The sequence below is a fragment of the Oncorhynchus clarkii genome, chromosome 24, assembly GCF_045791955.1.
Source record: "Oncorhynchus clarkii lewisi isolate Uvic-CL-2024 chromosome 24, UVic_Ocla_1.0, whole genome shotgun sequence".
NCBI classification, from domain to species: domain Eukaryota; kingdom Metazoa; phylum Chordata; class Actinopteri; order Salmoniformes; family Salmonidae; genus Oncorhynchus; species Oncorhynchus clarkii.
The window spans coordinates 8,054,406-8,074,954 of NC_092170.1; the positions used below are offsets into that span (position 1 = coordinate 8,054,406).

The 20,549-nt window shown below is 43.3% G+C and overlaps 1 protein-coding gene across 2 annotated transcripts in view; it reads right to left on the bottom strand.

The window, feature by feature from the left end:
- LOC139382366 (RNA-binding protein Nova-1-like) overlaps positions 1-20,220 on the bottom strand; it is a 61,917-nt gene extending 41,697 nt beyond the window's left edge. Inside the window, exons 1-3 of one of the 2 annotated variants that reach the window (XM_071126362.1) lie at positions 19,364-20,220; positions 17,386-17,460; positions 9,226-9,369 (exon numbers count right to left, since the gene is read on the bottom strand). In XM_071126362.1, the coding sequence (XP_070982463.1) occupies positions 9,226-9,369; positions 17,386-17,460; positions 19,364-19,520 (376 nt within the window). In that variant the 5' untranslated portion in view covers positions 19,521-20,220. The remainder of the gene's footprint in view (positions 1-9,225; positions 9,370-17,385; positions 17,461-19,363) is intronic. The other variant, XM_071126363.1, reaches the window with a different exon arrangement.
- Positions 20,221-20,549: the final 329 nt, after the last annotated feature.

A 20,549-nucleotide genomic window follows, 5' to 3' on the forward strand; every position in this document is an offset into this window, starting at 1 on the left:
CTTCTTCCTCCTTTCCTTAGACAGAGTCTCCACCCACGGCAAAGACACTAGGAGATTCAGACCCTTGCATCTAACCATTCCCCATTCTGCAACGGGGGATATCTCCATGGCAACCATAAACGCAAAGTGTCATTGTTGTGAGTAGAGGTCGACCGATTATGATTTTTCAACGCCGATACCGATTATTGGAGGACCAAAAAAAAGGCGATACCGATTAATCGGCCGATTTTTATTTATTTATTTGTAATAATGACAATTACAACAATACTGAATGAACACTTATTTTAACTTAATATAATACATCAATAAAATCAATTTAGCTTCAAGTAAATAATGAAACATGTTCAATTTGGTTAAAATAATGCAAAAACAAAGTGTTGGAGAAGAAAGTAAAAGTGCAATATGTGCTATGTAAGAAAGCTAACGTTTCAGTTCCTTGCTCAGAACATGAGAACATATGAAAGCTGGTGGTTCCTTTTAACATGAGTCTTCAATATTCCCAAGTAAGAAGTTTTAGGTTGTAGTTATTGTAGGAATTATAGGACTATTTCCCTCTATACCATTTGTATTTCATTAACCTTTGACTATTAGATGTTCTTATAGGCACTTTAGTATTGCCAGTGTAACAGTATAGCTTCCGTCCCTCTCCTCGCTCCTCCCTGGGCTCGAACCAGCAACACAACGACAACAGCCACCTTCGAAGCAGCGTTACCCATGCAGAGCAAGGGGAACAACTACTAGAAGGCTCAGAGCAAGTGACGTTTGAAACGCTATTCGTGCGCGCTAACTAGCTAGCCATTTCACTTCGGTTACACCAGCCTCATCTTGGGAGTTGATAGGCTTGAAGTCATAAACAGCGCAATGCTTGACGCAAAACGAAGAGCTGCTGGCAAAACGCACGAAAGTGCTGTTTGAATTCATGTTTATGCGCCTGCTTCTGCCTACCACCGCTCAGTCAGATACTTAGATACTTGTATGCTTGTATGCTCAGTCAGATTATATGCAACGCAGGATACTCTAGATAATATCTAGTAATATCATCAACAATGAGTAGTCAACTAGTGATTATGATTGATTGTTTTTTATAAGATAAGTTTAATGCTAGCTAAACTTGGCTTGGCTTACTGCATTCGCGTAACAGGCAGTCTCCTTGTGGAGTGCAACGAGAGAGAGGCAGGTCATTATTGCGTTGGACTAGTTAACTGTAAGGTTGCAAGATTGGGTCCCCCCGAGCTGACAAGGTGAAAATTTGTCGTTCTGCCCCTGGACGAGGCAGTTAACCCACCGTTCCTAGGCCGTCATTGAAAATAAGAATGTGTTCTTAACTGACTTGCCTAGTTAAATAAAGGTATATAAAAAATAAATAAATAGACAAATCGGCGCCCAAAAATACCGATTTCCGATTGTTATGAAAACTTGAAATTGGCCCTAATTAATCGGCCATTCCGATTAATCGGTCGACCTCTAGTTGAGAGTGTGCAATCACAGGAGACTGTGCTCGGGGCCCAATGTTGTCGAATCCAAAAAGGCATCGAAACAATCCAGTTCTGTTCTCAAGGAAGTACTTGAATAAAAGGTGTTGTGTTTTTACTTCCCATCCTTTCCCGAGCGCACAGAAACGACTGTTCGCTACCCATTGGTTCCCTGAATCTGTGCGCCCTCGATGTGAGTCGAACAACGGAGAGCTGCAGATGAGCTGCGCAGCCGCATTCCCACTTCACTCTCCTCTCCTCTAGCAGAGACACAAGGCCAGAAGTGACAGACATCTTCCTCTTCCTGCTACACCTGCTGGGGCGGGGAAGGAAGAGGAGGGGGAGGAGGGAGAGGGCGAGGAGGAGGAGGGGAGAGGGCTCTGTTGCTTGGGGAACTGTCACTTTCATTCCGATCACCAAGGCAACCGGGTGTGCAGCGCAGTCCCAAAAAAACCTGCTTTGTTTTGGGAGTTGTCTCCTGCTTTGTACCTCGAGAACACCGTACACACGTATACACACCCAAGCATGCATGCGCACCAGTGGAGGCTTCTGAAGGGAGGACGGCTCATAATAATGGCTGAAAGGGAGCATATGGAATGGCATCAAACACATGAAACCATGTATTTGATACCATTCGACTAATTCCGCACCAGCCATTACCAGAAGCCCGTCCTCCCAAATGAAGGCACCACCAACCTCCTGTGATCGAACACAGGCAGTCGCTCTCTGTCTCCCTTTCAGCTCTCTAATATATCACAATTCTTCCAATATCATCCCATCCGCTCAATTCAGATCACAAAGCAAGTCAATTGTGGTGGTGATTCAGACATCTCAGTTGTTGGGGCTGAGCTTTGTGACAACGTTTCAGGAGAGAACATGTCAAGTCCTCTCTCCTCTCCCTAATTCGACTCTGTTATTGAAGCCAGAATGTTTGTTGTCTCCTATACTGTCACTCATGGCGTGTTCCACAGTAACATTCCCCCCCCCCCACCTCTTTTTGTAAGAAGAGGCAAACCTTGTTGCTTAGCCAAGCAAACCTAAATAAAGACCACTGACTTTTCTGATAAACTCACAGAAAATATGCAGCCGATGACAAGATGAGAAGAGATAGGCAAGCGGTTGTCTGTTGTCCATCAACTATATTCTGCTGACTTTAGCAGGGTTGTACACAACAACAACATATATTGTGATTATATCAAATCATACTCATGGCATTGACAAGACATGGAGAGTGAGTTGCATTATTTGATTAACTGCTAGGATAGTACAATGAGTTAGAAAGCCTGGATTTGTATCTCCTTAGATAATAGATTTCAGTGGAGGCTGGTGGGAGGAGCAATAGCAGGCCAGGCTCATTGTAATGACTGGAATGGAATCAGTGGAACGGAGTCAAACGTGGTTTCCATATGTTTGATCTGTTTGATACGGTTTCATGTATTCCATTCCAGACGTTACAATGAGCCTGTCCTCCTATAGCTCCTCCCACCAGCCTCCACTGGTAGAATTACTGTAGCTATCAAACTTATACGACACAACCAAACATGAGCTCAAGCTAGCAACCAAACAAATGCATTACATTCCAAAACTGATACAACTGTAGTCCAGTTCTAAAGGCCTGCCTGCACACACACCACACACGCTACACCACACACCACACCACACACACTACATCACACACCACACACACCACACTACACACACCACACACCACACACGGTGTGACATGACCCTCTTGAGGCAGATGGGAGACCAACTCGCTCACCCTTTCCCCCACCCTTGAGGGGCTGAGCGGTCACAATGTCAAAGACTCTATTGTCATTAATAGTGGCCCACCACTCTCTATTGTCCCTGACAGTTTGGGGCCATCATTGACCATTCAAACCACTGGATATTCAGTCTACTGGATATTCAAATCACTGCATATTCAATCTACTGGATATTGCTTTCCTTCATCCCTCTCTCTTTCACTCTCTCATTCCCTTTCTCCCTCCCATTCTCTCTGTTCCCCCAATCTGTCACATACACATTTCCACCTCTAATTAACGCACACCTCTCTCCTTCCACTTTCACTTCATCCCTTTCATACAGCTTCTCTCTCAGAAACCTCATCCATTCATACAGCTTCTCTCTCAGAAACCTCATCCACTCATACAGCTTCTCTCTCAGAAACCTCATCCATTCATACAGCTTCTCTCTCAGAAACCTATTCCACTCATACAGCTTCTCTCTCAGAAACCTCATCCACTCATACAGCTTCTCTCTCAGAAACCTCATTCATTCATACAGCTACTTACTCAAAAACAAAAAACCCAGAGCCATATCTTTACTTGTGCCTTCAACCATAGATATGAATATACCTACATCAACACCCTCCAACAAGCTCTAGTGCAGATTAGTCCTATGTAGGTCTGGGCCTCTTTAGGCCAGGCAGTAGCAGTTGTTGCATAGTCCCAGAGAGGAGACAGCACAGCTGGGGCAGAGCTTTGTCATGCCAGCACAAAGGAATGATTGAGGCGGGCTATTTTCGACTCCCCTCGTACATAATCGGCCTGTAACAAAAGCCCCCGTCCCTCTCTGCCAGCCAGCCCGGCTACAGCCAATCCCAGGATAGCTCTGGTCTGTCTACAGTGCCGGCAACCACAGAGGTGTATTCTGATTGGTTGCCAGGTCTGATGGTGTTGTGATTGGCAGGTGCCTTGTGGAGTGGGATTCACAGGGTCAGATATCCCCCATTTAGACACAGTAAAGGATCCTATTCAAAGATTCTTAAAAGAAATTAGATAATGACTGGATTCACTGTCCCCTGCATTCTTTTCCCGGAGAGAATATTTGAAAAATTAGCTTTAAACAAGTCTTGTTGCATGACTATAAAAAAAAGACCTTGTTTCATGACATAAAATTTCAGCTGGAATGATGCCCCCCGTTTGTTTTTTTTTCAAGCACTTTCATGAAAACATTGCTCTTTTTTAACTCTAACTTAGGTGTGAGTTATCAGACTAACTGGCTATGGTGGCGCAGGGGGAGTCTGGGGGGATATGAGTAACTGTGTGATAAAACTCACCGGGTGGAAAAAGATGACTGCGTCTCTTCCCTTAGCCTTTCTCTGCACACTTAGTCACAGTTCTCATTTCCAGAAATAAACACAGACTTAGGCCTGTTAGATCAACGGAGGTTATGCAGTGATTGGGTTGTCGGGGAGGGGGGGGGGGGGGGGTGATAGTCAGAGTGTAGGGGGTTGATGACAATCATATTTCACCATGCAGGAAGCAGGCGGGCATGGTGTAGTACACTGCAGACCCTACTCCCACTCCCGGCACAATTGATCTGTGGGATATATTGGTGGAAGTATATTTATGGCCGGTCCCAGTTTGCTCTTTTTTATTATTATATCTGATTAAAAAGCTGGAGCACATGGAGCCGGCAAAGCTCCAGCACCCTAGAGACTGAAGAGATCAGGGAGAGAGAGAACAAAGGATACAAGATGAATGAGAGATCAAAACAGTGAGGAGACTTGGAAGACGAAAGAGAGAGGTAGCTAATGAGAGAGAGAGAGCGAGAGAGAAAGCAAGAGAGGGAGAGAGAGAGAGAGAGAGAGAGAGCGCGCACGAGAGAGAGCTGCAAAATTGGATAGCTGCAAAGGGTAGGAGGGAAGAAGAGAGATTGGGGTGAATGCATGTGGGTATACATGTCTGCAGGTAGCTACAATGTCCTGCACTCCACTCTGGATGTGGCTATTAGATTGATTAGCCATGCCTTTCTTGGCTGGGCAGGGTGATTGATGTGGCCTGACACAGGCTGTAGCAGAGGTGAGTGAAGCCTCGGGGTTAGTTACACAAGTCAGCTGGGTGATGGAGTGGACCAGGAAGCATACAAAATGTCCAGCAAACTGAATACGTCGCAAAAATAGCTGTCGTCAATAAAGGCCACCTTGATAATCCCAGAAAACCATACAAATCAAAACAATAACCTGGTGAAGATAATGTGGATGATGAGGCTGATAAGTAGTAGTTTAATCATCATCATTCTAATCCTCCCTGTGCTCCTGTGTGCTCCTGTGTGTGCTGCCTGCCTGTGACGTGACAGGCCCCATGGTGGCATGGTAGGCTGCGCAGTGATCGCTCAGGCACTGACTGGCACCGAGGAATTATTCAGCCAGTCGGCCATTCGTTGGCTTGACGGTGACGTCACACATGATGGAAAACAAAAACAAAGCCAGTGGGATCAGGGGGACCTTCTCTGTCCCCACGGTGACGCGGGACACCCTGTCACCAGCCTGTGATCCTCTACTGCTGGCGACACTGTCACTACTGGTGCTCAACAAAGACCCTCTACATACTAGGCTGACATGCACACAGGCACTGAGTATAGCTAGATAGCATTGACCTAGCATCAGCCATGTGCTGTGGATTTTATGATATTGTTTTAAAATGGAGATGGAGTGTATTAAAATGAGAATTGCTGCTTTTGTGGAGGCTGCTGAGGGGGAGGACGGCTCATAATAATGGCTGGAATGGAGCAAATGGAATGGCATCAAATCATATGTTTGATGTATTTGCTACCATTCCACCATTCCGCTCCAGCCATTACCACAAGCCCGTCCTCCCCAATTAAGGTGCCACCAACCTCCTGTGAGCTGTACATGTATGCCAGTGGCATAATGTTGGGAATGGTGGATATGGGAACATTTTCTATGTTTTCTAAAAGTAATCAATGACAGAAATCATTAACAGTTCATGGCACAGCTATCTCAGCCCAATCAAACTGGCCTGTCTCTAGGTGTGAGTTCACAGAGAATAACTTCAAAAGACAGTCAAAATAGTGGTATCCTTCTACCATCAGCCTTGAAATGCCCCATCCCATATCTAACTACTCCCCTGGACAGCATCACTTCCTGGAATAAAACTACTTCCTGGAACATGGTTGACCGGAAATGAAAAGGGAGAGTGCAGTCTAGATAATGACAACCTAACTTCATATTAATAGTGAAGGTCTTGGTTAGGCAGCACAGCACATCAAACTATACATTCATCACAATATTTCTGAAATTCAGTCAGAATCAACATAATAATAATTGTATTTAGATGATATACTGAATTAACTGAATAACTGAATTAAACCACAGACGGTAAAAATGATTCAATCTAGAAAATAGACCGTAAATGAAAACAAACAGGAAACTCATTTCAGCCAGACGAGTTGGATATGCAATATTGCGGCTTTTCATCTTTCAGTCAAAAAGCTTATAGCCTAAGCGGCTCGGAAGGGAAAAATCAGTGATGTTGATAATGCTTTGGGGCGGGGGGGGGGGGGGGGGGGGGGTTGGCTAGGTATTAAATCCTGAAATATGCAATCATGGCAGAGGATTAAGACAAAGCTTCAATATGGTGCCACGCTCCAACGATACGGAGGGACAGGGGAAGATCAGTGATCGGTTGGTCGGGACAAACTAAATGTGGAGGGAGTCAACGTTTAGGAACAAACGACAAGACGGGGGGGGGGGGGACTGTCTCTCACTTAAAAGGAGAGTTCTTTATTCTTCCACCATCACCTTTGAGCCCCATTAAACCGTCCCTGTGGTGATGTCATACTGGGAGGGCATCCTAAGGGATGGGATGTCACAGGGGCAAACATTTGTAGGTGGTAACCTGTAGGTGGGTTCATGGGTCAAAGACATGTTAAGGCTGTGGTCTTTATGAACCATGTGTTCATAAGCATTTGTATCTCCCAAATTTGAAGCAAAATGGTCCTCATATTAAAGGCGGGAAGAGACGCTCACCACCGTTCTCTTGACCTACTTACAGTCTCTGGAGACAGTAGACAGCTTCCAAAGACTGGAGAGGTGACCCAGAACAAGTAAGCTCATCACCTGGATGATGATTGGACTGGAAAACACCTAGCTATCTTCTTGTATTCCTTAGCCGGTATCTAACATATGAAAGTGAACGAGCATATAGCGCCTTGAGGCTAATTGCCATCTAAAGGCATGAAATTAGAAATGTTGATGTTGACTTTCTTAATCCGTTTCTGGCATTTCTCAAACTTCAATATCACATAGAGCATGAGAAAGAAAAGCCTGATCATTTCCAATTGCACTCTGGATGCGATAGCTAATGCCTTAATATCTTTATTCCACTTGTGATCCCCAAAGAAAGAGTAATGGATGACACGAGTGGCTGCAGCATCCTTTACCTTCTCTCCCTATAGGCCCAGACACCTGCAGGTATGAGCAATGATGCTGTCATACAGAGATTTTTTTTTTTTTAAATCTACATTTTTTTTCAGCCCTTGTAAAATAGAGCAGCGGGCCTCCACTCTGCCGACGCAAGGTCGCAGTAAAATATGGTCGCTACTTTCCAGTAAATGTCGCAGGGGCCTATATTTGCAAGGGGCTGTATCTAATAAATCTTGGCTCCTATAATAATGAATGGTTGCCTGTCTTGGCCCAATACTGCTGTAGCCAACTAATTGGTTGGCAATGAAATGCTGGTGAGGCACTATCCCAGGATGAATTGAAGGAGCACGTCTTGTGCTGTGGGACAGAGTCTCAAGCACTACACAGCCATTCCTTCTGGCTTGACTCTACTTTTACCCCCATCATTCCCCACGGCACCCACCTTGCCCAGCGCCTACCTCCGTGCCCCCCTGGTGAAACCCCAGACGGGACATCGCAGCAGGTGGACCTTTTGATTTGTCAGCCAGGAAGAGCAGTGCCGGTGCTCATTTGCATACAGATGCCTCCTTCAGTGCAGAGGAAGGACAACCCCCCCCCCCCCCCCCCCCCCCCCCACTCAGTTCCTCTATACCCCCACCTCCACCCCCCCCCCCCCCCCCGCACTCCCCCAAGACGACAGAAAAGGGCCTTTACAGCCATCTCTTTCATTTTCTTTATTTTCTTTCCCTTTCACTCTTTCCCTCCCTCTTTCTGTGGTCCTTTTCAATCTCTATCTCAACAAGGCCGTTCTCAACATCAGATCACTGGTTACTGCCAATTCCAATAAGGGAGGAGGGTTTGGGATGTTTTGGGGAGTCGAGGGTGGTGGGGATCTCGCACCTTGCATCTGCTCTAGCTGGCTGGAGTATGGGGTCTTCAGTCCCAGGGAGAGGAGATACAACAGAGATGGCCTGTTCTGTTGACAGGGCTAGCAGTAGAAGGATGTACAGGGAATTGCAATGCTCTTCTAACAAGGAGCCCAACATCTGAAACAGATTGCACTTTCTCCCATTTCACATGTCCAGACAAGAATCCCATTGAGTGCGATAGAGATATAACATGTACAGCGATTGGTTCGTCTCATAATTTCAATGTATCCCTTCCTGCCTGTGAAGTTCAGAGCAAATTCTCATCGAGCACACAAGCTGCTTCACTGACAGGCTGGGCACACAGCTGAGGCGCATCTCATGTGTCTAGCCGTGCAAAAACGTCATGTCATGAGGGAATTAAGAGTTTAGGCAAATACAATTTCACCTTTAACTAACCCTTTAATCCTGTATCTGTAGCGAACTTGACTCTGTGTTCACTCGCATGTCCCTATGTGATCCACGGCTGCATGAGCCCTGACAGAGGCCATGTCTGTTACCCAGTGGAATCAGGTTCCAGACACAACACGTCTGGGAAAGGGGAAGCCTCTTTGAGGGGCAGAGGTCAATAAATAAATACATATAGGAGACTCCTGAAATAAGCTCATTTATATTGAAAGATCTCTACAATACAACGTCATTGATTGAAATATAGCAGTGGTCAACGAGCACTCACCAGGGTAGAAGTCTTTGGATTTGGACAGTTTGATGGTGGCGCCGGTCTCTTTCTGCAGCTGGACGATGGTCTGTCCTCCCTTGCCAATGATAGAGCCGGCCGCATAGCTGGGGATCAGCACCTTCAGGAAGTACTCACCTTCCTCTGCAGGCAGGAAACGGAAAAATAAATTGAGAAAGTACTACACTCAGGTAGGTGATTAATCTACCTATACTAAAATCACACAGCCACTATCATCCATCTCTGTTTTGCACAGTCCCCCCACCCCCACCCCCCCTTCTCCCCCCCAACCTATCCATTCCTCTTTCGGGCATCCTTAAACTCTACAGAAAATCATCTTAGTGCACGATTAGATTATGACGACAATCCACAACAACTATCCTCTTTCTATGCATTCACAGCCGTAAATCATTTCACAAATTGATTTAATCTCATTTTAGCGTTTCACAGAAGTATCTGCTCTTTGTCATCATCTTGGCAGACCGTTATTAATAAAGGGCTATGGGATTTGTTAAATCTAATCAAATAGATGTAATGCTTTTGGAAACACACTCACACATTGCATAACCATACTCCCATATTTATACCATCTACCCCCTACAGTCTGGTTTCCATAAATGTCCCTTACATTTTGGCCAGTTTCAAAACTACTGTACACATAACAGGGAAAACTTGTACACTGCTCTCCCGCCCACCCTCCTTGGATATAGGACAAAACAAGAAGACACACAGGCTACTGTAGTAGGAACACAACTGAAACATCAAAAGCTTGAAGACATGAAGGCGTTGCTTCAAAGTGGGCAAATGGGGGGTTTAGCAGCAGAGAGGAAACAAAGCTACCCACCCCCTTTCGGAAACAAAAGTGCCTTTGTTCTGTATGGCGATGGCTACCTGCCTGCTGAAGCGTCCACATGCTTCCTATCCAAAACAGTTCAGTGATTGGTCAACAGTAGGGATTCTTCAATTAAGTGTTTGTTGCCATTCAACGATAGACGACTCATTTTCATGAAAATCTTTTCACTTGAGAAATACTGCACCAAACATCCTAGTTAGATGTAAAATTGCGCGACTAAGATCTCCAAAATGAATGACTAGTTTGAGGAAGTGTATACTGGCTATGGCATCTCAAGATGGAGAAACTTTTATATTGTCGCTTTTTTCTAGTTTTTCAAGTGGTCGAGCACACTCACATACCTAGGCGCCAGCCGAACCGAAGCATGCGGAAGCCTTAAGCCAGCAACCGGCCATAGCCTCTTCCCTGACAGGGACTTTAAGGTCTATAGCTTCTTGCCTGAATGTGACTTTAAGGTCTATAGCGTCTTGCCTGACTGTGACTTTAAGGTCTATAGCTTCTTGCCTGACAGGGACTTTAAGGTCTATAGCTTCTTGCCTGAATGTGACTTTAAGGTCTATAGCTTCTTGCCTGACAGGAACTTTAAGGTCTATAGCGTCTTGCCTAACAGGGACTTTAAGGTCTATAGCGTCTTGCCTGACAGGGACTTTAAGGTCTATAGCCTCTTCCCTGACAGGGACTTTAAGTTCTATAGCCTCTTGCCCTCTTGCCTGACTGTGACTTTAAGGTCTATAGCCTCTTCCCTACCTGGGACTTTAACCCTCAAACTACCGACTTGGGTCATTTGACCTCAAAGGCATACTTTTGACCATATCCCAAATGTGGTTTATTCTATTCTTATTTTTAATTTTATGAATTTGTCAATCAACTTTTTCTTAATAAATCTAAATAATTGTTTAATATGGACTTTAAAAAAATTTAAGTTATCCATGCCACCAGAGGGTGGAGGGGGAGCAGTATCAGTGATTTTGACCAGATAGACAGATCATCTGTAGAGATACAGCTCCCCATGTACTCACCTAAAATGGTACTTTCTTTATATCACGTATCGTATGACACTGTACAAAACCCCAAAAAAGATATATATTTTTGTGAATATAAAAATCTGCCAATGGTGTAAATACTTGATAGAACTGTAATACAGAAATCCGATATGTTCTGAATCCCTTCAACCCTGAGTTACCCTGAATCCCTTCAACTCAACCCTGAGTTACCGTCCCCCGGGTTTTAGCTTCAATTCAAATCTAGCACACCTGACTCTAATAACGAGCTAGTTGATAAACTGAAGCAGGTTAGTTACAACAGGGATTGAAAGGAAAACCGACAGAAGGGTAGCTCTCCAGGAACTGGGTTGGAGATCCCTGTTCTAGGGCAAATCTAAAAAACAATTTATTTGGTTTCTCCAGAGACATAATATTAAGCTAGACAAATCCTCAGAAGGTGGAGGGGGACCTGTTGGAGTGATCTTAACCTGATAGACAGATCACCTGCAAAAATGGAGCACCTTATGTACTTGGCTATGGTTATAACATGTAACTAGGTATGACCGTGTACAAAATCTAAATTACCTTAGACATATGCTTAGTTGCATTCAAAACAGCTCATAAAAGTATGTCAGTGGTATGAATGCTTGGTAGAATTATAACACAGAAACCAGCTAGCTCCCCTCTGAAAGTACACATAGTGCTGTATTGGTGTGTATTCTCTGAAAAATAGTTTTATAACATTTTTAATTTTTTTTTATATAAATACCAGAATTCCTTTAATACTCTACAATATTCTATATTTGTGCAACTTGTTATGGTTTTTTGGTTGCTATAACATTTATTTTGAAGTGACTTGAGGATTCAGGTATGCTTTATGAAGCATCCTGCCAGAGGCCCTACCACTCCCATTGTTTCACTAGCAGTAATGCTAATGCTGGCTGTGGGGTATGTAAATGAGGAAAACTAAGCCATTTGTCTCTCAGGATCAATAGGTGAATTCAATTTTGTCCCAAAAATGTAGCATATTTCAAATTTTGGTGTACTGACAGACATTTTTTGCCACAAATATGACACAATTAATATTTACTTAACTGAATGATACTACAATCAAATTATGGTAAATCTGCTTTTCAGTGTTCATGTGGATGTGTATAATGCCATTTTTTATTTAAGTTTTACAGATGCTAATGAACTGTACATTTTCTAAAATAATAGTCTGTTTTGGTAAAAAAAAAAAATATCTGAAAATAATAAAGTTGTTATTTTTCTATGAATGTTGCTTTTTCCAATAGTTTCTTCTTGGGGTCAAAATGACCCAAGTTGGTAATACGCGTATGTAAAATATGTTGGTAGTTTGAAGGGTTAAGGTGACATTGTATCCCAGTGTCTCAACCAGTCCTCTCCTCCTCTCTTAATATTCCACCACAAGTAATCCAGGTTACGTCCCCCAAGGCGGCAGATATAAATAGGATTATTATTACGAGGGCATGGTTTTGTGTCACTTCACGACACACATGCACTGTTGATGTGCAAGCTACTCTATGGATGGAACATGCCATAATACCTGTTCCATACTAACGCAACAGAGGGGGGGGGGGGGGGGGGGGGGGGGGGGGGGGTCATGAGTTGTGACACAATTTCCTTTTGAGTGATTGCTTACAATGACGGCTACACTCACACTTTGACTTGAGTCGCAATAAAATAGCGACATCTCTTGTATTGATGACTTAGCATGTGTTCAGGAGTGTCATGCTATTTCTAACGAAGAACACTGAATACCTTATAGAGCGTTGGTTGAGGGAGATGGTGAGAGGGGTGCAGGCAGGCAGACATAAGAGGTTTTTGGCCTAGCTGGGGGAATCAGCAGCTAATTAAGAGAGTTCATTATCTTTCATCAAAACACTCACTGGTCCTGCTATAATCTCATTAATCTATGCACCCCCATTTGTTGTGTTTTCTGTGACTGTTTGTTTGTGGATGGCAGTGTGTGTGTGTGTGTGTGTGTGTGTGTGTGTGTGTGTGTGTGTGCAAAGAGTCTGTTTGTTAGAAATATCATTTTCTCAGCACTGCTGTTCTCCTCAGCATTCTCCAAATCATAAAATTGCACCATTGGCACCATCTGGGACCTGGTCTGTTGAACCCACCCAAGGGTGATGTACAGAGAGCGCTTTACACAAGGAGGAAATACGATACTTTCCGTTCTAACTGGGAGTAAGGTCATAGCAATGAAATCATGCATAGAGCTGGGATGGCCTTTTAAAGCAAGTTACAGAATTGTTTTCTCCCACACAGCAATGTCTGACAGTAAACCTGCTTGCACTGAGTATAAGAAACAGCAGAACTGCCTGCATTCTGCATTGACCCAGATTCCCAATAAAGCCAAGACTGACCTCGTTTTGATTGGGATGGGTCTACTTTTAACCAGCCTCAATTAATAATGGAATGAATAAATAATATCAAACACAAACGGGTTCTGCTGCTGCATATGAACACTCATACAAACTACACCATACAAGTACACAACACACACAAATACAACAAATACACACACAGACAGGTGGACATACATACATACATACATACATACATACATACATACTGTATATCCATATAAACATCTCATAAACAGTAAACACACGCCTTTCATACACAGTGGGTCACTTTTATACATAGAAATTATTTCTAATTGTCTCTGTCTTTAATCATTTGTTATACAGATTTGCCTGTATCATGGCTAGTCCCAGTTGCTCAGATGATAAACCTGCATGCAGCCCGTACTAATCAAGCACGATGACTGCGCACAGTTGCTCGGCTACTCCTGTCTAGACAAGCACACATTCTACATCGATCTCTGATAGGTAAAAATAAAACCACTTGCCCTGTCAGATATATATTTCCCAGGCGCTGTCAGAAAATAGCCAAGTCAGGCTAGGGCACAAGATCCTCAGATTGAATTAGTATGTTTTGTGAGAAGAGGCTTCATGCTGAACTGTTGTGGGTTTTAAATAATTGTCTGATACATCCCAGTGAGGACTGTGGATGGATTGATTTAAATGAGCATAGACCTGAAAGAGATGTGATCCGCCCTGAGCAGATGTTAGGCATCAGGATTGTGGTTCCTGGTTGCCAAGGGTCTTTGTTTTCTTTCCTCTCACACAACAAAAACAGGGACACATCCCAGCAGTTACAATTTCTGCCGGAACACAGTCATTTCCCCTCACTTGTCATTGCATAAGACTCAAAGGGATACGTCAAGATATTGGCAATGAGGCCCTTTATCTACTTGTGGATACCATTTTTATGTCTCTGTGAGCAGTTTGAAGGAAGTTGCTAACTAGTGCTAGCGCAATTGCTAACTAGCATTAGCGCAATGACTGGAAGCCTATGGATATCTGCTAGCATGCTAGTTAGCATTGGCTTGCAAAACTACCTCTGGCTTCCTTCTTATTGGACACAGAAAGATGAAAAGGGTATCCATTAGTTCCTCTGACTGGGGAAGTGCCCCTTTAATGAAGGAAAATCAGTCACCTATTCTGTGTGTGTGTGTTTTTATGCATGTTTGTGTATGCATGCATATGTGTGTTTTAGAGAAATGCTTCCAACTCACCACTCCCAATGTGCTCTATTGGGAAAACAACAAAGTGAGCCAGCTAGGTCAGGATGCATCCCGCATGTCTTACTCCTAGTATGCTTGGCGTTGGATGAGTGTCATTCGTTCAAGTGTGTGTGTGTGTCATTATGTGTGTATGTAAGGGGTAGCTACAATAAATAATGAATAGGCATCTGACATAATAAACTAGTTTGTAAACACAGCAATCCGTTGCTAGGGGCTCCCAGGAGTCCTGGAGCCCAGAATAGGCTCCATCAGCCTGGACGGTTCAAATCTGGAGATCTGGTGTCGGCGGCTGGGTGGGATTCTGGGCTAGGCTAAAGCAATGGGGTGTTGGAAAAATGCAATTCACTTAAGCTGGGGAGATTGTGTGGGGGAGCGGGCCTTGGTCTCACCCTCCACTCCTTTTGTTCAAGTTAAATCTCCAAACCAGTTAGTGGACAACCACCTGCCTTGGTTCTATATGGGAGCTACTCTGAGTCAACCCTAGAACATGAATAAGACAAAATAAAAAAGTATTTCACATCTGTAGCCATTCTGTTGTCTGGGAGTGTTTTCAAGGTCACCAGTTAATCTGTATGAACCTCCTAGTGGCTGTCCTCTGTTTCTTATGTAGCCAGGCGCTTAATGTGTTTCGGTTTGGTCTAACCCGTGTGTAGCTTTTTCAAAATGTCCCCCCTTCTAGTGTCCACTTTTGAGCCTTTCCGGACACGGCTATCTGAACTATGCTAATGCCCATACTGAGTGGCGCCCCTTCTCCAGCGCGTGAGTGTGTGAAAGGCGCTGTGCATTGTTCGTCGAGCACGGCTGTTTCGAGAGGGGGCTAGATCTTCCCCTCTGCATCGCTCTTTTCATCACTCTCATCCATATTCTTCGCGAAGCCTCTCCTCCACTCAGCAACCCGCTGGAGGAGACAGGCGACTCCTGCGTCCAATTGTAAGCCAACATTTCACCCGCCCCAACCCAAACCCCGCCCTATACAATGGGATTTTTTTTTATTTGACGCAGTGCTTAAAAAAAAAAACTGATGATGAAGAAGAAGCAGCTCCCCCTTCATGTTCATGGTAATCGATGGGCAGACACGGCTGCATGCGGTTGCTGGGGGTAGGTAGTCAATGGCAGCTGGCGAATGATGAGGAGGTGGGTGGAGGTGGAGAAGAAGGAGCAGTTGTGATGGGCTGAAGGAGAGTAATGATTAGCATGGATGGAGAGAAAGAGAGCGCCGTGCTGCCTAGAAACGCTCAGCTGAAAAACAGCTATGCCGCAGAGAAGTGTTTCGGCTACAACAGCCCGGGCTAACACACACTGGGTGGCTACGAGATTGGTAGGCGATGGGCAAAGCTTATATTTGCTCTTTGTTCATGGTGCTCCTTCAACATCATTGACAGATCAATTTGCAAATGTTTATGCAAAGCCTCTATAAAAACCAGCTCTGCTCCCTTTTGGGGTTTTTCACTCTGTGAAAGTGTGACGCATTCTCCTCAGCACCAACGGTTTGATCCAAGGAAGGTAAGTCACTTAAGCATGCGTGAGAGGCGCTCAGCTCCGGAGGGGAAAGCAACACAAAACCCTAGCGATGCGATCGATAACATCAAAGGCCCTGTCCTATAGACCGATGGCTCAGTGCTGTGTATGGTATCTGCCAGAGGGGGGAGGGTTGGGGAATCATCACCCCCCCCCCCCCCCCATCATTAGCTCGTCTGGGTCCTCGTCATCTTTGCACCCCCTCTCTGATTCCCAGTCTCCTCACGTCATTTGGCAAGGCCATTAGAAGGCCTCCTCACCACTATCCACTAAAGACACTTTGGTGCCAGTCCATCCATTTACAAAATGACTTCAACATATCTTATTATAGTGGACAGAGGGGAATATAATGTATTTATTTATAAGAGGGGAGTTGGGCTGAAGACCTATCTTAATATGCGTCCCATGGGTATGCAGTGGGAGCAAGTCAAGCATCTGGATTGTAAAATAAATCAAACCAGGTCAGTGATTTTTCCCCTGATAAGAATGTCACCTTTATGTAACATATAATCATGATTTACAGCCTTTACAGGCTACAGCACAAAGCACTCTCAGACAAAGATGAACATTCAGTAAAGTAGACAATATTTAGAGAACACAACATTCATTGAGGTTGAACTATGTCTAATCCACTTTATCATCATTCCCAATCAATCCCCCTTTTAACAATGTCATGCAAAAGGAATGAAGGTGATCATGTTAATTATGACATTATAAACAACCAATTGAATATACACAATATATGCAATAGATATGCAAATATTATAAATATGATAACTTGTTTAATTCCACAAATATGAATAGCATGGCAAAATAAGCATGGCAGTTTAACGTGAAAATGGATGCTATGGACTTAGTTATATAAAACTTAAAACATATGCCTACATTTGTTTTGCAGATGATATGCTTATAATCCAAGCTTCCATGATAGTCCATATACATAAGATGCTTATGAATTGAGATATCTTTAGCTCAATAAAAGATGTTGGCCGAAAATGTGAAATCAGATTGAAAGGTTTTCCAAAATAGTTTCAGAAAAGATTGGGTTATTGTAGCCTGCAGACTATTTTTTGCCTTTCTTTAGGAACTATTCATGTCACTGTCAAACTGCTATAGTAATATTGTAATTTAGTAAGCGAATAGCAAAAGAAAGTAGAATAATAACAAAATCAAAGTGTCTCTCTTACCATGTGCCTCAGAGTGTGATTCCTGGTGAGGGAATACAATGCCTTCAGTTTCAAAAAGGGGCTGCAGGAAGGCCACTATACAGGAAGAGGAAGCACATTGTGTGTGTGTGGCAAAACTAATGTTATCACAAATGATTATGAGGTACTGTACCCCCCCCCTGTAACTAGCTTCAATGTCCTGAAGTACTGGTTCTGTTCAACCACAAACAACCTGCACACGAGGCCTGTTGATTAAGCTATTGGGCTCCAATATGGACAGGCCGCCAGCTAGCCTACATATAGTATCAATGGTTGCTCTGCTATAGAACACAGTCAATCACTTTGGGGTATTATGATCACCAGAGTATTGTTTAGAAAGGTCTCAGTAAAGCTTTTAGTTAACCATTTCTAAATGTTTGTGTGTGACGCAAATATTAAAACATCAAGCTATTGAAGTGGTTGGTAACACTGAACTCGATATAACCGACTGCTATAGCGATTTACTGCTTTTTAAGCATGTACGAGCCTTTATAATGTATTCTTATCGAGCTTGTATCTTTCCAGGATATTGCTCTTTATATAATTTCAGAGAAAGCAACTCCAATGTGTAAACAAAAACAACCTCATTGAGTAGATGCGTGTGTGTAAATATTTTGACTGGGCGTCTGTTGACTACAATACTCCATGGGAAAGTGTGGCCACTGTACTCTAGCTGTTCTCATAATCACAGACATTTCATTTGGTCAAATGGATGAGATGTGTGTGTTGGTAATGTCTCCCAAGAGTGCTGCATGGTTTTTAGATATGTGCAGCTGTGCATCGATTCCTTTTAACAAAGCTGTCTCACTTAATTTCCTTGACAGTGTTTAATCATCGCAAGGCGTTATGGGAAATCACTTTTTTGGTCACTATAGGCTTATTTCTGGTTGTAAAAAATATAATGATATTGTTATGTGTGTGGTAGGTAGGTGTGCCACACTAAAATAGCTATTCTAAAACTATTACTACTATATTTTTTTTTACCTTCAAAAATGTTTTGTAGGCCTATTAAAAGTCCACGAAGACAGGATAAGTAAATACTAATGGTATAGTAATAATGCCAGTAGAGGATGATAATCCTTGGTGCATGATAGCATGTAAACAAAAAACAAATGGTGATTACCTACGGTGACATCCATTGTTTGCTCCAACCAGTGAACATAATCATGATTGGAATGTATTCAATGGCAACGTAGCCTTTCTTTTAATGAGCGTTGCAGTATTTTTAATGCTACAATGACAATGATGCATAAGCAGTGACTGCATAATAGCAGATGACAATGTTGCACTGAAATGGCGACATATACTGTAAGCTCCTTTATTAAGGCCTACTAATAATGGTGTCTGCATGAATGTTACTGTCTTCTTGAGCAATTGCACGCAAAGAGACTAGAGTAGCGTAGCCTATGTGACAGATTATCGACTATCACACGATTACCCGTCACAAAGCAAGGGATGTGAGCGCGGACAACAATGGAATGTTTTTCAGTTATTTGTAGTATCGAGACTGTTCTGTTATTTTGGACATCCACAATTTCCTTTGCGTAAAACTCCAAATGGGTGAAATAAAATATGAATGAAATAACCCTTTTAGGTTCAAGATAGCACCTTTTTTTCTAAGAGTGTACATGAGACCTGAGGGTTCCCTCCAAATCAGCACCCTCTCACTCACCCCCTTCATTGTACTCATTCCATCAACACAAAGGATTTTCCTTATTTTGTAAATAGGTGCAATGAAAAAAAGACTACAACAAGATGCAATATATTTCAAATGTTGCTTTATACATTACTAAATAACACAAATTTTAGTGTTGTGTTGAGCCATGCTACACATCAAGATGATAATCAGACAATCAACCTGCCATCCTTTCCCTTTTTCGGTGCTACCCCAGTGTGCGCATAAGGATAACCTGGATTCACACATTCGAGATAATCCCTCGCATCCCCATCTTTTACTTACCTCCCGTGTTTGTGCGTTTAGTGCTGCTAGCCTCGGTTGGGGTCTCCAGTGGCCTTTTACGCGAATCAGGGGGATCCGACTCCATGTGCGGCTGTTGATTGTGATGGTGAGGATTCAAGAAAATCCCGTTTTGCTGTACTGCCCCGCCGGCCATCATTTTAAAAGTAGGTTGGGTGAAAATGCGTTTATCCCTTTATGCAACGTAGCCTATTGAAAAAAATGTATTTAAATAGACGAAGCGATTCGAAAATCGAAAATGCGTATATTCTTGCGAATGAAATATCTTGCGCGTTATTCTCGCCTTTTCAGAGAACACCGAGATGCTACGCAGAGTATGGGTTATTTGTTCTAACGGAGGAAGACGATGCTTGCGCTGCGTATGGAACGTAACCTCAACAAAAATCCAATGAACAGATAAATTATGTCCCGTTCCAGATACTATAAACGTGTTGTAGAAAGTATGCTAATTTAATCTTCCATTAATTTCTTCATATGTGCTATTTCACTCCACTGCAATATTCCTATCAGGCAAAGGAGAACGATGGCGCTCCTCTCTGTATTGCGGTTAGGCAATGGTCAACAAAATAAAAGATCAAAACAAAAATATACAGACGACAAAAGAGGTTAAATAAATAAAGGGAAAGGAAAAGTGCTGAAATAAAAATATGGTGTTCTATCCGGTCGTCCTTTCGTGCATGAAGACACCCTGCAGTCGATGTTGGAGGGCAAGAGGTGGGTTTTCAGGAGGGTCCAAAGGGAAGAGAATGCCGAGAATGGATACAAAGCTAGAGGGAGATGCGAATTGTTTGTAGTCTCTCAGGAAAGATGCTGCTATCGTTCGTTCAGAGCATCCCTTCGCTGACTGACTGTAGGAGCGCAGGGTATCGGGTGACGTCACGAGGATCAGAATCATCCCTGTCAAATGTTGAGAAAACGAGCCGCCCCTCTCGAAACGCGATTGGATGAACTGATTTTCTCCGGCAAACAGAGTATAACATAAATGTCACATGATAAAGAAAGAGGAGGTGTCGGGGACAACTAGGTCAATGCTAGAAAGGATACAGATTTTGTCAAATTAACGTCAAAAGTTGATTCTTTTTTTTGTGCATTTTAGCTAACCCTAACTCTTTTCCTAAACTTAACCTAATTATCCTAACCTGCTACGTTAATTATCCTAACCTGCTGC